Below are 16680 nucleotides of genomic sequence, written 5' to 3'. Positions count from 1 at the left end.
TTGAGTGACATCTGACTCATGCAATCACGAGAGTTTAGGGCGGAGCTATCTGACTGACAGACCAATAACAGACAGGAGGAGTGTTTAGGAAAAGCTGACATTTCTTTTCCATTAGTGAAAGAAATGACATGCTTAACCTTTAAATAACATCAATTACTGAAGCTCCGTTAAGTCGAATATTGTCTTTGGCTTCTCAAACTCAAATCAACATTATGTCACAAATGCTGTCAAGTTGCATCAAACCCAGAACGCTCCTATAACGTGATCTCAAGGGAATGTAATAAATACGTTCACCGTTAAACATTAGACAGAGAAAAAAACGAAGCTTTTCTGCAGAGTAAAACGAAGGCTGGTCAGAAAAGCGCTTTAGAAAGAGTCTGGCGGAGAAACGCTGCTGGAAAGAGTGATGAAACCTTGGCCCAAACACAGCTGGTCGTCACAAACCTGCCTTCTGGAACAAGAGTCGTACACAGAGCTTTAAATAAGAGAAACTTCACACAAACGAAGCCTTCAGCATTAACAGCTAGTGTTTATACTGCGTTACAATGCATTATACACTTGGAATAATCAATATGTGTCTCCTCTACAGAAGAACAATGAAGAAAAAGAGTTTTTGTGCTTGTTGATATTATGTTACAGTAGCTGCTATCAAATGTTCTCATGTGTCACAAAATGCACCATAAACGCTGGGATTGGCCACAAATACCCAACAATGAAAACACATGTTTTGCATGACAAAAATATATATACACCCCATACATTTTCTGGAATATAAGTCACATTTTTCTCTTCTGAAATGTGCTGCGACCTTTATAGATATGTTTGTTTCTGCCAAAGATTAATAAGATACAACAGGCAATTGCAACTTTTATCACAATTCTGACTTTTTTTTTTGTGCAATTCTGAGTTTACATCGCACGCAATTTTTATTTTGTTTTGTTTTCCGGAATGACATAAAAAAGGTAACTGCAACTTTTCATCTCACAATTCTGAAATTCTAAGGAAAAACAAAACTATTTGCAACTCTGTTCTCATGATCACGTAAAAAAAAAAAGTAAAAAATTCTGCCATTCTGCATTTTTTATATACAGAGTTTTTATATTCTGAAAAAAATAAAAAAATAAATCACAATTACCTTTTTAAATAAAAAAGCTTCCATAGACTTCTATTAATTGCATTATTTAATCAAGATTGCAAAACAAGATATGTGAGCTGAAGCTTATTTATATAGTACATTTCCTACACATTAAATCATTTCGTTTAGGCGTGGCATTTAAAATAAATGTTGTTTATGATGAATGACTGTAATTTAGGTTTGTTTTATACTTATATTCCCATTCCAGTTCTGTTCTGAATAATGTTACATTTAACTGATTTGTTGCAAAGTGAGATGGTTTATAGTGTTTATGTATATTTGTAAACATTTCAATTATTGTTATTTTACTTTTTTTTCTGAATGCAATAATAAAATTTGACTTAATACTCAAATATTGCTTTTCTCTCAACGAATTTCACCCCGGTGTGACTTATTTTCCAGAAAACATGGTGTTTCTTTTCATGTTTATTGTCGTTTATGTCACGAACGCATGCCTCTCGAGAAGCGTTTGCTCTATTTTTACCTTCACACTGCGTATTAAAACGCATCCGTCTGTCAAAATAAGGAACATACACATTCATTCCTGCTTCAGAGGCAGATGTTGATTTGTTTGGCTAACTCTCTCTCCAAGTCTGAAATCAGCGTGTCGAAGTCTTTCAGACTCAGTCTGCACGTGAACGGAGCGTCAAAGTCGAGCGCAAACTCGTCCACGTACAAACCCTCGGGAGACGTCCACACATCCCTCTTCTTCGGCTCCTCCATGTCATCGTCGCTCTCGCTGCCCGCCACCTCGTCGTAATCCGCCTCGTCGTTCGACAGGAAGTCCCGCCCACAGACGCTCCAATCTCCGGCGTAGCGGTTACAGGGCGGGCTCTCCATCCGGCCACGCCCCCTGCGGGAAACCACCACCTGCAAGGAACTCTGGGAAGCCAGAGAATCATCCGTCACTCGTCCTTTGGGTACTGCGAAGAAAACAACATAAAACACGTTACACGCTTGACATGCACATATTTAGACAGATGCACCATGCAAATCGGTCACAGCTGTTACATGCTTGTTGCATCATGAGAACATGTTCCAGCTACTACACGCCTCGTAACATGAGTCTCAAAGTTCACACACTCAAGGTGCATGCGGTAATGATCAGATTATATGCATGGTGTTTGACTGCGTGAGCAGCGCTGGAACGACAATCAAAACCAGATGACATTCAGAGAAAAAAGATGCATGGCATAAAGTCACTTCTGCAGTGTAAAAATGACTGCAAATAATACAATTAGAGTGCATTTTAAAACTAAATACTACTACAGTTACTGCATGTTTAATTCAATGTTACTTACTGCTTCTTTGTACATTTTAGAGTAAAAACTGCTTGTGGAATCACAGAATGCATGCAAAACGGCAAATGATGTTTGCATCGAGAAGCATTGAAGCCTGATGTGAATCATTTCTGTGGTGCATTTTGTAGAAACAATTAATACAGAGTAAAATTTACTGATGTTGCATGAGGCAGCTGAAAAATTGAACTTAATGCCACTGTATTATCTATTGCAGAGCTGCTTTATAAATGAAATTATATAGCAAATGTATGCCTAATTTTACCAAATGTAAGGCTATTACTGTCCAACTCTAATCTGCTTAAATGCAACTGAAGATAATAAGATATCGTAAACATTATCATTGTGATTTTCTGTAAAGCTGCTTTGAAAAAATGCAAATAAATTAGACTTTTCCTGTTTATTATATGTAAAACTGTGTGGAAGCTGTGCTGAATCTGTATTAAAGTGCTTTATAAATAAACATGAAATGAGCAAATTTCAGCTGATACTTTTTTGCTTGAGTGCACACTTTTATATGGACCAGGGCAACCAGAAAACATATTATGTATAAATGTGCTTGAAATGAATAAATGCTGTGAGTCTGGGACACACTCACCAGGCCAGAGCTGCAGGAGGTAGTGTAGAGCCTCGATGTGTCGTTTAAAGTCCACAGCGCTGGCGATCTCTTCACTGTGAGCAAAACTACGGCCTCCTCGACCGGCCCCAGACCCTGCCAGGGCCCCTGATCCAGGGCCCGTCATCCCGGCGTGCCACGACTCCTGTGTGGGCGTCAGGAGGACCGGCCCGAAACACACGGCCAGATTCTGACACGTCATTCTGTTGCTGTCGCTGTAAGACGCCACCAGACTCAGATGATCCAGCAGGAAGGACAGAGTCGCCTTCAGCACACACACACACACACACATATCAAACAACAGCAAGCACTGAGGATGCATTAGAGATCAGATTTTAAAGTTTAAGATACAAGACATATAAAAAGGACTTGACATGAGACTGGATTCATGTGATCATCTGTGTATAAACACACACAGAATCTGACAGACACTCATTACCCGCTCTGCTTCAGGAAGACACTGCAGCAGTGAGACGGTGTTCGGGGATCTCGGAGCGTCTCTGGTGTTTCTACAGACCGGTCGAACCATCATCGCTTCTAACACCACTTCATACAGCGTCCGGGTGATGAGAGGAGACGGCAGCTCTCGCAGGAAGTCCTTCAGAATGCCTGGCAGTAAAAAACAATCAAAATTTACATCTACACATATCCACTGTAAAATTACCTTCAAATAGCTTGATATACAAACTCAAATATGGAAACTGGTTTCTGATAACTGCAAAAAAAGGCTTTTTAACTCACAATTCTGACTTTTTCTCAGAACTGCAAGATATAAACTCAGAAGTCTTGTTTCCACCAATGTTATTTTAGCATCGTTTTAGATCGCTTTCATGATAAATTCAGATAAAGTTTTAGTAATTTTTCTGTGTGTTTTTGGCATTTTTTATATTTTTTGTTGTTTTAAAATATGTCTATAACTTTTAATTAAATTAAAAATGTCACTTTGGAAACCAATTTATATACATTCTGTATCCTTTATTTTATTTCAGTTCACATTTAATTTATTTCAAGTTTTTTTTATGGTTTCACTTTGTAGTAATTGTGACGTTTTATCGCACATTTCAGACTTTTTCTCGCATCTCATAATTCCAAATAAAACGTCTCAGAATTGTTTTTCTCGGAATATAATAATTGATACATGATGGGAAAAAGTCAGAACTGTGAGATAAAATAGATATTACTTCACGACTGAAATAAGCTTCGATAGTAACGATCATGGAACATGAATAAATCAGATAGTGTGTTAGTTGAGGCCGACTGACCCGTAATGACGTTGACGTCGGGATAGAGCTCGTCGTTTAAGGTAACCGCTGCACTGTCCCTCTCGAACGCATCCCGCAATTCCTTCTTCACCGCCGCCGAGCCACAGAGACGATACAATCCCACGCCCTACAAACACAGTCTATTAGTAAAGTCACACTGAACACACTTCGGGTCTGACAGATCTCTGAGCGCCTCTCACCCTCAGTCCTCTCCTCTCGATCTCAGAAACACACTTCTGAATGATCAGAGGCACTCGGAGCGCAGACGCCTCCTTCTCCACCAGGTGGCGCAGCTCCACCCCAAACACATTAGGAGGAGGCAGGTCACTGAGGCGGGGGAACGGGGTCACGAAGTGCTCCAGAAGGGTCAACTTCACATACAGCAATCCGCGAGGCTCCAGACGGACACACAGCTGCTGACTGCGAGACGCTGCGGGAGCGAGAGACAGAGACCGAAAAGATAAAGAGATAAAGGCAAAACACAAGGAAAATACAGGGTATGGCTGGGTGGGAAGGCTGTTGTGCAATGGTAGAAATGTGTCAGTGCATTATTGATCCATTGCTTCTTCTGCATTTATGTATTTCTTTCAATAGAAAAAAAATTAAAGTTAAAAAAATATTTAGCCAAGAAGCTCTGGTTGAGTTGAAATGGAATGGCCCAATTGTAGATATGCAGGAATGCTTTACATCATTTACAAGTGAAAGCAATAAAGTGACATATGGAATAATTGGAAAAAAGAGAGCGTTATGTTTCAAACAAGTCCAGATAAGGAAATACTTGTAAAGGAAGTAGCGACGGATAATTTCATCGCTATTTTGATGTACATCCGAATGAAACAGATTATAAAATAAAATGTAGGGCGGGACTTGGTTCAGTTCACTGGCTGTTGATTGGATGGAAGCAGAGCTGAATGGGGAGGGGTTTATGAGGACTAAAAGGATGGAGAAATCCGGGATACATCACCAAAGAAAAGATTGTGACTTCTTGGTAAAAAGATGTTTTTAATGAAATATATAAATGGATGATTACGTGCCAAATTTAATGTGTGGTTTTTTTAGGCTAAACATGAGCTTACTATAGAATGCAAGTGAAGTACTTCGATCTTAAAATAGCTTTAAAAATGGCTCATCCAATCAGAATTTAGAGTGGGAACTATCGGTTTCACCTTGTGACTTGATTTGCAAATGAGCAGCTCTCTTACCCTTGAAGAGGGGCGGTATAGCCACAGCACCCAAACAGCACACCCGGCTACGTGCTGGAGCGGCTGGCACCGCAGCGTCGTTGTTAGCGCTGGCGTTCGTTGGTGTCGAGATGACCAGTTTGAGCAGCCGCGCCCTCTCGAGCTCCAGGTTAAAGGTGTGGTTTAATGGGAGACTCGCCCCTCGACAGGTGAGAAGCGATGTTCGAGCCCGGGTCACCCCATCCACTTGAATGGCACAGAAGACTTCTTTAGTAGCGTCGTTCCGAGGGGATCGTAGCAGCTCGTCGATGCCCAGCAGATGCACCGTGAGCAGCCCTGAAAGTCTCTGAGCACAGCGAGGCTGATCCGCCAGCGAGTACAAGCGGAACGACTCTGCGTCTGCCACAGCGAGGGAATCCTGTGGTCCACTGTGTGGTGACCCCACGCCCTGCTTGGGCAAGAGTTCAGGTGAGTCTCCATCGCTAAGATATCCTCCCTTACTGGCAGAACCCATTCGAGAGGATCGACGCCTTGGCCTTTCGGGTGCACTGGAGTCCAGGTGGTACTTGCTGATGACGCTGGACGATTCCTTGCGTGCATTTGGTGGTGAAGAATCATCGGATGCTCCGGGTGCACTGCTGGCGTTCCCTTGTCCGTTACGCTGATTACGGGACGAGCGTAGGCTAAGCTTCCGTCTAAGCTCCGGGAGTTTCCGCATCTTCATAGAAAGTCGCCGCACTGTTCCTGGAGACTTGATCTTGTCAATCGCACCCTCTCCCGGGCTTTTCTTTGGCACCCCAGGACTGTCAGAGTTCACACCACTAGCAGAGCTAATACAGTCTGACTGTAGCACAACCAGATCTAAAATGCAAGAAACACATAGTGTTAGAACCTTTAAGATCGTCCTAAGCCTTGACAGGCAAGTAGAAGTTGCTCTCTAGTATCTTAGGTACAAGTCTGTTCCAAAAACCTAGTGAGGTGCCTTAATGTTTACTACCTACACAAGAAACATACCGGACAACAGAAATGGAACCTTGGGGGTGGAAATGGAAGATTTGATTTGTTGGTCAAGGTGGGTTTAATTAGGGCCGGAAGGTGGCCCTCCCTGGAGCTAGATTGGATATTAAGGGGTGGTGTTGGCGCAGTGGATAAGATGCATGCCATTGGTCGGAGAGACCTGGGTTCGAATCCACTGGTTGACACCAATGTGTCCCTGAGCAAGACACTTAACCTCTAGTTGCTCCAGAGGCGTGCGACCTCTGACATATATAGCAATTGTAAGTCGCTTTGGATAAAGGCGTCAGATAAATGAATAAATGTAAAATGTATTCCTGTCATAAACTGATTTGGAGCACTCTACATCAGGGTTGGGCAACTAAGGTCCTTAAGATCCACTTTCCTGCAGACATGAACGAACTAATTAAGTTCTTCAGGATTACTACAAAGATACAGACTTTGGAGGGTTGGAGCTAAACACTACAGCAGGGGTGTGCAATTTTGCTCCTGGAGGGCCACTGTCCTGCAGAGTTTAGCCCCAACCCTAATTAAACAATAACCCTTGCTAATCAAGGTCTTCATACTCACTAGAAAAACATCCAAACAAGTGTGTTGAGCTAAACTCTGCAGGACGCTAGCCCTCGAGAAGAAAGCTAGGATAATCCTGCTCTATGGGGACAGTGGGCTTTTGAGAGCCAGAGTTGCCCAGCCCTTCTCTACATCAGTAGCTTCCAACCACGTTCATGAAGCACCAACACTGTGCATTCTGCAGTCTCCTTTGTCTGAGACACACATTTCAGGCCTTAGAGTCTCTACAAATGTATCAGATGTGTCTGATTTAGCAGATATGCAAAATGTGCAGCGTTCGTATGGCTCCAGGAAAGTGGTTGGGAACCACTGCCTTACATCAGAGGTGGGAAACTCTGGACCTTACGTTAATCAAGGTCTTAGGGTTCCTACAAACAGGGGAGTGTCATCAGGGCTGGAACTAAACTCTGCAGAACAGGGGCCTTCGACAGCCAGAGTTGCCCAGCCCTTCTCTACACCAGTGGTTCCCAACCACGTTCCTTGAGGGAGCCACAACAGTGCAGATTTTGTAGTCTCCTTTGTCTGAGACACTCGCTTTAGGTCTTGGAGTCAATTGTAATGAGTCCGGGACAGTGCTTGGGAGGCTCCAGGAGCGTGGTTGGAAACAACTGCTCTACACAGGCAGTAAAACAGCAGTTCACATATGAAGTGCTCCAGAGAATCGACCCCAAACAGAGTTTGACATTAGCATGTCATTTAGCTACAGTCCTGACTCTGGTTAACATAAAAATGCACAAACAAATACTGAGTAAAACAATCAATTTTAAAATAATGTTGAACTATTTGCATTCTGGGATTGGCTTCTCCATGGCTACTGCAATAAAATTGGCCCCAAAATAAGGTTTCTTAGAAGGCAGCACGATAATAATTAACTCTCGGGCACACCTAAAATGCTGTCTAGGTAGGCAGCTCACTAGGTTTTAGGAAAAGAACTTCTAATTACATGTAATGTGTTACCCATCCTATTTTTTTTAAATTGTGTCTCCTTACTATAAATATTGTTTCAAAACAGAACTGCTCATTTTATCCAGCTGTGTGAAATTCAAGTATACTGGCAAAGCTAGTGACAAACTCTTACATGAATGGAAAAAACCTGACCATACCCGAACTATCCGCCCTGATGACGTCGGCTTCAGTTTGAGTCTCTTTCACTTGATGGAGGCCGGTGGGAGTCAAACCCCCTGATTGTTTCTGGTCTCTTTTCTCCTCAGTTTTTCTCTTTCTCCAAGGATCTCCATATGTTTCCTGAGCCGTTCCTCTAGTGGCCCTTGAGTCATCTTCTTCAGGAATGGGGTTGTACCAAATGTTTCCATCTCTGTCTGGGCCATGCCGTAACTCTGTGTTTCTGGTTGGGAGGACTTCATCTGATGCCTGGGGCTTTCCTGTGGACAGTACCCAGGCTCGACTACTTCTGTCCAGGTGCTGGAGGTAGGCGCCTTGCCCAGAGATCTTCGCTGAGCTAGAAGAGTCACACACATCCATACAGCCAGGCGTCAACTCCGGTAAACCGGCATCTGAGTCACATGGTGGCCTGGAATAACCAATCTCCAATTCCAGATCTTTCTGCTTCCACTTCAAACCATCATCCTCACTTAAAGTCATTTGGCTCCAGGCCTGTTTTGAGTCCTCAGCCTTTCCGGAGCACAAGTCCCAGTCCTGTGGCCCGTAGACCAGGCTCGTACACAGATCTGTGCTGGCTGGGTCTCTGCTCGTAGAGGGAAGTTTGGCCCAGTTCTGTTTTTTGGAGACGGTGATCTGGGAGCGTCTGGTACACTCCTCCACGATGGAGCTCTCCGTCTCAGCACGTCCTGAGGTGGATGCAGTCGATGAAGAACTTTGGAAATTTTCCACCTTCCCTGTCACTTCTAAGGCAGAGGAAAGAAACCAGCAATCGTTACCATAGCAGGAGTTTTTGGCCTTATTTGGTGCTGAAGTATTTGTCTGGATTGGAGTGACTAATGAAGAATAGACCTCTGGAGACTTGCAACACACGGTAATATCAAATACCACAAGTAAAAGTGAAACTGGGGGCGATTAACCTTTACAGGGTTTGATTGCTCCCTAAAACAACATTTCTGAGATGAGTTTACAGTGACGTACATGGACAGAGAGCAGCGGAGAGAGAGGATGACTGGAAAAAACTGACCAAAAACAGACCTCGAGAGGAGGGCTGGAGATATTTACCATCTCATACTTTACGCTCCCTCTCTCGCACATCTGGAAGTTTCTCCAAACTCCCTCCTCCTCTGTTTTCCCCTCTCTCTCTCTCTCTCTCTCTCTCTGTTCTTTCCCCTCTTGAAATTATGAACGTGGCTTGTGACACACAGTTAGCCAAATATCTTATCCAATTCCAGAAGCCATGAATAACTCCCGTGTGCCCTCTGCACATTATCTCTTCAGGCTTGCATGACTCTGAAAGTGCTGAATAAAAGCATCTCTGTCAATCGCTCTTTAGTTAGCACCGCTCTTGAGCATTGCTAGTTTACAAGGCCAAGACAACTCTCCACAACCAAATGCCTAAACCACAAATGCTTCTTAAACACTGCACAAAGCTCTGATGGAAAGTCTGACAGATAGGAATGTGCAAGTCTAATTTGAGGGCGCAGAAAGTGCCGGAGCATTTTGAAATCAATTGGGAATACAGCAAATTGGATTTTTCCAAGCACTCGACTGGAACTGCTTATCTGAAACTTTCACTGGTCGTTTGATGCCTACGTCAGACTGTTCGAATTCAACGTTTGGATGAAAGGTGATTTTTGTAGACCTTTTGATTTGAAGTGTTCTCTAACACTCCTGCTCAAACGGTAGATTATGGCGTTTCCAACGCCAATGTCAAGGGTTTGATTCTGCAATGCATGAACTGATATAATCTAAATGTGTACCTCGAATGCAATACAAGTTGCATATAAAATTGCATATAAATGATGTAAAGTGTACGCTCTTTGGGTTTTTTTTTTGGTTTTGGTATTTCAGTAAATATCTTGGTTTGCCCCAAAAATATGTCACATTACAAAACCCAAAAACTGACTTCAAGATGAAAACAGAAAACACAACACTGACCCCTTTATGCTTCCCTGAGCAGGAAGTGTTACAGTATGTTAAGTGGGCCAACAGATGACTTCCTGTTTTGCTTAAGCAGCCAAGAAAAGGAGAAGGAGAGAAACAGACAGCAATACTTGCTGAGATATCGCATAGACAAAAATGCATAGAAAGGATGGTGCAGAGAATAACATTTATGCATTTGGCGGACACTTTTATCCATGCAGTTTGTTTACCAGTTCATGCATTTGCTGAGAATTGATGCATTTATGTTGCTAGCTTTATAGGTGCAAGAAGACATTAAAAAGATAAGAATAAGGAATAAACAAAAAGTAAAAAATGAAGACAAAAAGATAAGTCCAAGGAGTGATTTCAGTGACAAACACACAGCTGTCGGGCCGCTGAGAGGTTTTCAATGAGCGGTCTGTGTAAAGGGCTTCCCTTCACAGCTGGACACACACACACACACACACACTTAACCCTATTCACTATTCATTACAACACCCCAAAATACACACGCTCGCTCACACAAAGCACGCTCTCACGAGTGGCACGCTGGACTCACCCTTCACCTATGACGCTCATTCAACAGTCTGTGTGTTTATGAAGTCCTCTGGGTTCAACAGCACATCGATAATAAACTAGTCTGGCTCTATTTAGCAGGTTACGACTCCAGAGCTTCACTTAAGTCATTTACAGGGAGTATATCAACTAAGACGATTATCTGGATATCATGGGCATCACGGAGAACTAATAGAAGAACTAACATTGGGTTAAAGCTAATGTTTCAGAAGCAACACATTTCAGCTTTAAAGCATCTGGATGTTAAACTCAAAGTAGTCGAACGCAGATGTGTTTCGGAAAACTAATCTATGACAGATTGATGAAAGTTAAACATGATGCATGTTTGTTGTTAAACTGCATGTTTGTTTACCCCCGAGTATATTTACCACGTCTGGCAGGGTGCAATAATTAGTGCCAATGTTTGCTGAGAATATTCACGGCGTACTAGTGAAAGAGTTTTTCCCAGAATGCCGATCCCTGCCCCCTTCAGCCGCCCACAGCATAATTTGAGACATCCTGTCACTGTACTGCTCTCATCTGCCCCGAAAACACAAGCCAAACTATTAATAATCACATCAGGAAAGACTCAAAACACGGAAGATGATCTTATGTTGCATTAGGAAACTGCTACGAGTTATTTCATCTACAAGAGCAGCAATAATAACGGCAGAATAAATACACGTACACTTTAAAGCTATCGAAATGTTTCGGTGTCGTCTAAAAGACCTGTAAGAGTGAATACAGACTTGATCTAAAGGGAAACACAATCGGGATAAGCCCCGGTCTCTCCAGATCCCCCATGAAGATGTTTCCTGAGAGCTCAAACATCAGATCAGATCTGCGCAAAGTCTCTCAGTCATTAGATTGAGAGGAAACGCGCTTCTAAACATCTGCGCTCGATGTTCTCTCTCATTTTTCTTCTTGTGGAGCAAAATCTCTTTCTGATGGTGAGAAGTGAGCGGTGCACAAACTATAAAGATGCATTCTATGGTAACTAAAACAGACATTGATGATGTAAACACTTTAAATGTAAATATTTATTATTGAGAGCATGCATGACCTCTAAATATCATGCATTATACTGGTCTTGGTTTTTTTTTTTAGATGGAACGTTTTCCTCAATGCTTTACTTTTTTTCAGCTTGGAAGTGTTGCATTATCAGTTTATTAGATGGTGACAGCTATTTTTGAGTGCCTCGAACCACACATTATATTCTAATTCTATTTAGAAGCAAAAGCATAAAATCTGCTTTGCCAAACAATAAAAAAAAAAAAGTTTTTTTTTTCAAGAAAATAACTAACTGGATGAATAAATACAAATATTGAAAATATAATTTGTAAAAAATTAGGCCATGTTTTTTATTTGATTTGATTTTAAAGTATAGACAATTATTATTTTAAATAATACTTTAATAATAATAATACTTAATAATTCTTATGACACACTACTAATGTAAATATGCTGTAAACCACTTAGTTAAAAATAAATACAAGAAAAATAAATTTTAAATCACTAACTGGATAAATGTATTCATTACTTTAAAAAATGTTTGTTGAAAATTAGGCAATATTTATATATTTTCATTTAAAAAATAAATACATATTTTTTATTTTTTATATATATAATATTTGTAAATACATTTTAGAAAACACTGTAAACATCGTAACATTTTTTTATTTTTATTAGACAATAATTATATAATTTGTTTAAAAACAAATAAATAGATTGAGAGTTTTCAAGCTGTGCATCTGCGTTTCCAGGAAGAGCCTCGGGAAAAGGAAGTCGTTAAAAAAAGGATTAAAAACATAAATATATTTCCTAGAGGAAGCCTGCTGAAGTACACAGAAGATGCTGACAAAACTCATCTAATCAACACGGATTGCAATGGTTTACACTCAAACAGTGACTAGATTTCCAATGCAACGCTTCCTATGATCAGCGAACTACAACAATCACAACTAACTGAAATAAGCTGAAGTTAAAATACTACAATTCCTAAAAGCTTAAACAGAAACAAACGAAACCTACACTGATAAAAATGTCAGAAGCACATAATAAAATTACTGAAACTTAAACTAAAAGTATAACACTATACAAAAAAGTCCTATTCGTTAACATTAATGTATGAAAAAACAGTTACTGAATTTTCTTTATATATTAGATGACCCCCCCCCCCCCAAAAAAAATAAAAATAAATAAATAAATAAAAGGTAAAAATATATATATTACCTTTTTTATTGGTTTGGTACATGAGAAGAGCAAACGATGCTTTAAATTAATATTCATTCAATAAATTAAAATGAGTTTTCTGTTTTGGAGTTTTTCTCTCAAAGAGCTCTATTGACCCTCACTGATCAACACACACACACACACACACACACACACACACACAGCAGCTGGGATCATTATTCCCAAGCACAGAGTTCACATTCCTTCTTTGTCTCTCAGACTCTGATTCTCACAGACTTTCAGCTTCAGTTTTTGCCCTCGTTCCTAACGGATCTGAGATGAGAAAAATAGCAAGCATAGCTTTTTTTGACCAAATTCTAAGGCGGTATCAATGCAATCCCAGAATGCACTGTGATAGTCATGCATTTAGCAGACACTTTTATCCAAAGTGACTTTTAACAAATAATCCAAAACTGGAGAAGTGTCAGTAAGACTTCTGGAATAATTAAGATTTCTCTAAGTTTTTGAAAAAAGTCTCTTCTGCTCAACAAGGTGGCATTTATTGAGATCAGAAATATAGTTAAATTTTAAAATATTTTTACAATTTAAAACATCTGTTTTCTGTGTGAATCTGTGTTAAAGTGTAATTTATTTCTGTGATGCTCCGCTGTATTTTCAGCATCATTCCTCCAGTCTTCAGTGTCACATGATCTTCAGAAATCAGAATAATATGATGATTTACTGCTCAAGAAACATTTCTGATTATTATCAGTGTTGAACACAGTCGTGCTGCACAATATTTTTTGCGGAAACCGTGAAAAACTACTTAAAAGTCTATTGCAAAAAAATAAATTAATACTTTTATTCAGCAAGGATGCATTAAATGCACAAACATTAGACGAAGCATCTTCTTCAGTGTTTCACAAAAGAAACCCGAACAGATTCTGAAGGTGAGAAATCTTGACAGAATTGCACATTTTTGGGTGAACTATTTCTGTTCGTTTATGAGTCGTTACTCATGCAGCCATCCACATCTCTCTCTCTCTCTCTCGTTTCTGAGATGACCTCATCATGCAAACATGACATCGAACCTCTCGTTTCTGTACATGGACTTTAGTTTATTTAAAATGCAAACTCACACACACAGAATAAGAGATTAGAGTTACTACATGCACCATGATTACTCTTCATGCACAGTCCCTTGGATCATCAAGCAAATAATCCCACACTCCATGAACAAGGCACTAATCACAGTATCATCAGTGTACCGCAGTAAAGAACGCTCTCAGAGAGAAGAAACCGAGCGGCTGAGTAAATAAACCCAGACTTAACCAACACAGTCATTTAAAGCTGAAATCTAATGTTTGTAAGTCTACAAATGAATACAGAAGAGATTCCCTCGAAACGCTCGGTGTATAGAAGTGTCAGTCAGGTTGAAGTGAACGTCTAGCAGACTATGTGTGTGTAAAACAACTATATACTCATGCATTAACCCTAGAAAGCCTGCTGTGTTATATCTGACAAACTTCGAAGGCCTCTACATGAGAACTTTGCAGTCACACACAATCTACTCCATGCATCCTCTCTCGTCTGACTGATGGTCTAGAAGGTTTGTTTCAGAGTAAGAGGCTTTACAGGGTTAACTGCACATCTGGAGGATACACAGTGATGCTGTGTGTGATGTCAGAGCTGCGCTCCTCTCCAATCAACACATTATGTAACCGACTCAGAGCATTTGTCACTCGCTGTTCCGTCAAAATATCCTCATCACATGAGAAAGAAGCTAAAGCTGCCTTGCACTAAAGCACAGAGCTCTCTTTGTGAGATATACAACATGAGCACCTCTCCAAAATAAACTCATCTACTACACTAGCGCTCAGAAGTTCAGACACATGGAGCCTTGAGTCTGAAATCCTTTTGATAGAAATGCAAAAAAAAAAAAAAAAAGTTTTGAAGACCATTTTACCTAAAAATTGTATCTTTTGATAACTAAAATATTTTGTAGAGCAGATAGTTAAGGAAAAGCATTATGATGAAAACTAAATATTATTATTTTATATTTTTAATGGATGAATGGGAGCAGATTGGGAATAATTATTATGAAGAAAACTAAAATAATATTTTTTTATTCATCATAATACTTCTTCACTATCTGCTCCAATTCATCCATTAAAATATTTTGTAAAAACTAATAATAAAAAATATATAATTAGTTTGCATCATAATGCTTTCCCTTAATTATCTGCTCCATTTAAAAAATTCATTTATTTTAAAAATATTACTTTAGTTAACTAAAATGTAAAAAAAAAATAAATAAATAAATATATATATATATATATGAAAAAATATTAGCATTTATCCTTTAAAAAAAAAATATATATTTTAGTTAAAAATATATAAACTATTTTAGTTAACTAGAATAATATTTTATTTTTTTATTAATTAATCTTTTTAAAAAAACTAAATCCTAAAATAGTATTTCCTCTAGTTTTTAAGATCAGCTTATAAAGTTTGTTGACTTATATCCAGAGCTGGAATTGTATGCTATTATTTATGTAATGAATATATCAGTTTTTACGACTTTACAATTAATCAAACATGTGGAAAAACAGTCCAAACTCTGTCTGGTACATAAAAGCAAAAAGCACATAATAACAACAGCCTAAACATTTAGAAAGCATGCATTACATATTTTTTTTCCAAAACTAAAAAACTTATTTAAAACTTCATTTAAGTAACAGATCTACAGCGTATTTTTCCCTATTTTATTTGCATCTTCTGCAGAACTTCAGCTGCTCTGTAATAACAATGAACCGATGTGTAAATGAGAAGCAGTAGTGTGTGGAGGTCTGCAGTGGTCCGGGCTCTCACCGGTGAGTTTGGGGTCCGTCTTGCGGCGGAATCGTTCTTTAGCGCGGAGTTTGGAGAAGGTTCGTCTGAGCAGCGGCTCCGCCATCACTGAAGCCTCTCAGAGCCGCTCATTCACGGGACCGGACGACGGAGGCTCCGCCGAAACACACGGAGCAGAGCAGAGCAGCGCGGAGACTGAGCTCATGATGGAGCCAAACACAGGAAACACATTCCGCGCATTCCACTGCTGGGAGACGGTCACGCGCACCGCGAGGCATCACGGGACATGTAGTTCACTGCAGAGTTACTGCGAAAATAAACAGTTCTAGAACAGGAACAAGGCCTAATATCTTCATCTATCGTGTTCTTGCTATGTGGGTTTTCTGTCGCCACTAGAACACACACACGCGCACACACACACACACACACACACACACACACACACACACACACACACACACACACACACACTGTCAGGACGCAACAACTTCTCCACATCCACAACATAACACTGCCCTCTAGCGGGACATTGATGTAACTACAATACTCACAGACGAGTTATTTTAATTACCTATTTGCAGCCACATATACTAGGCTACATCCCCCCTTTTAGGACATTTAAGAGGAAATGCAGAAAGAAAACAATAGTTACTCACCAACATATAATGAACAAGTTTTACCACTCGCTTAATTAATAATATACAGCTTGAGACAACTGATATAATAAACAGCACCTGGATATGTTCGTTATATCTTTAACCAAAACACTCAGAACACAAGCATTACTTTCTTTTCTTCTCAGTGCATTTCAAAATCACTGAATCTAATTGGCCTTTTTACAAGCCTCCCACTCCCAGACCCTCAGGTGTTGGTATGGAGTAGTGCTGGCGTCTAATTGCCCTGTTTAGTTCACGAGGATCCAGGCATAGTCTAAAGTGAGCCAGTTTTCTTTTCAGTTACAACCAGACTGTTGACCCGTTTT

General features: G+C 40.1%; 1 protein-coding gene across 1 annotated transcript in view; it reads right to left on the bottom strand.

Annotated features, from left to right (window-relative positions):
* Positions 1 to 16107, bottom strand: part of LOC113055779 (rho GTPase-activating protein SYDE1-like) — a 16854-nt gene extending 747 nt beyond the window's left edge. The window contains exons 1-8 of the mRNA XM_026222135.1: positions 15720 to 16107; positions 8180 to 8941; positions 5514 to 6353; positions 4512 to 4741; positions 4312 to 4438; positions 3489 to 3658; positions 3032 to 3314; positions 1 to 2058 (exon numbers count right to left, since the gene is read on the bottom strand). The exon at positions 1 to 2058 is cut by the window's left edge and continues 747 nt beyond it. Of these exons, the coding sequence (XP_026077920.1) occupies positions 1685 to 2058; positions 3032 to 3314; positions 3489 to 3658; positions 4312 to 4438; positions 4512 to 4741; positions 5514 to 6353; positions 8180 to 8941; positions 15720 to 15804 (2871 nt within the window). The 5' untranslated portion in view covers positions 15805 to 16107 and the 3' untranslated portion in view covers positions 1 to 1684. The remainder of the gene's footprint in view (positions 2059 to 3031; positions 3315 to 3488; positions 3659 to 4311; positions 4439 to 4511; positions 4742 to 5513; positions 6354 to 8179; positions 8942 to 15719) is intronic.
* Between the last annotated feature and the right edge of the window lie 573 nt (positions 16108 to 16680).

The sequence above is a fragment of the Carassius auratus genome, chromosome 37 (assembly GCF_003368295.1).
Source record: "Carassius auratus strain Wakin chromosome 37, ASM336829v1, whole genome shotgun sequence".
NCBI lineage: Eukaryota > Metazoa > Chordata > Actinopteri > Cypriniformes > Cyprinidae > Carassius > Carassius auratus.
Note: the sequence above shows the minus strand (reverse complement) of the source record. Positions and strands in the feature narration are given on the sequence as shown.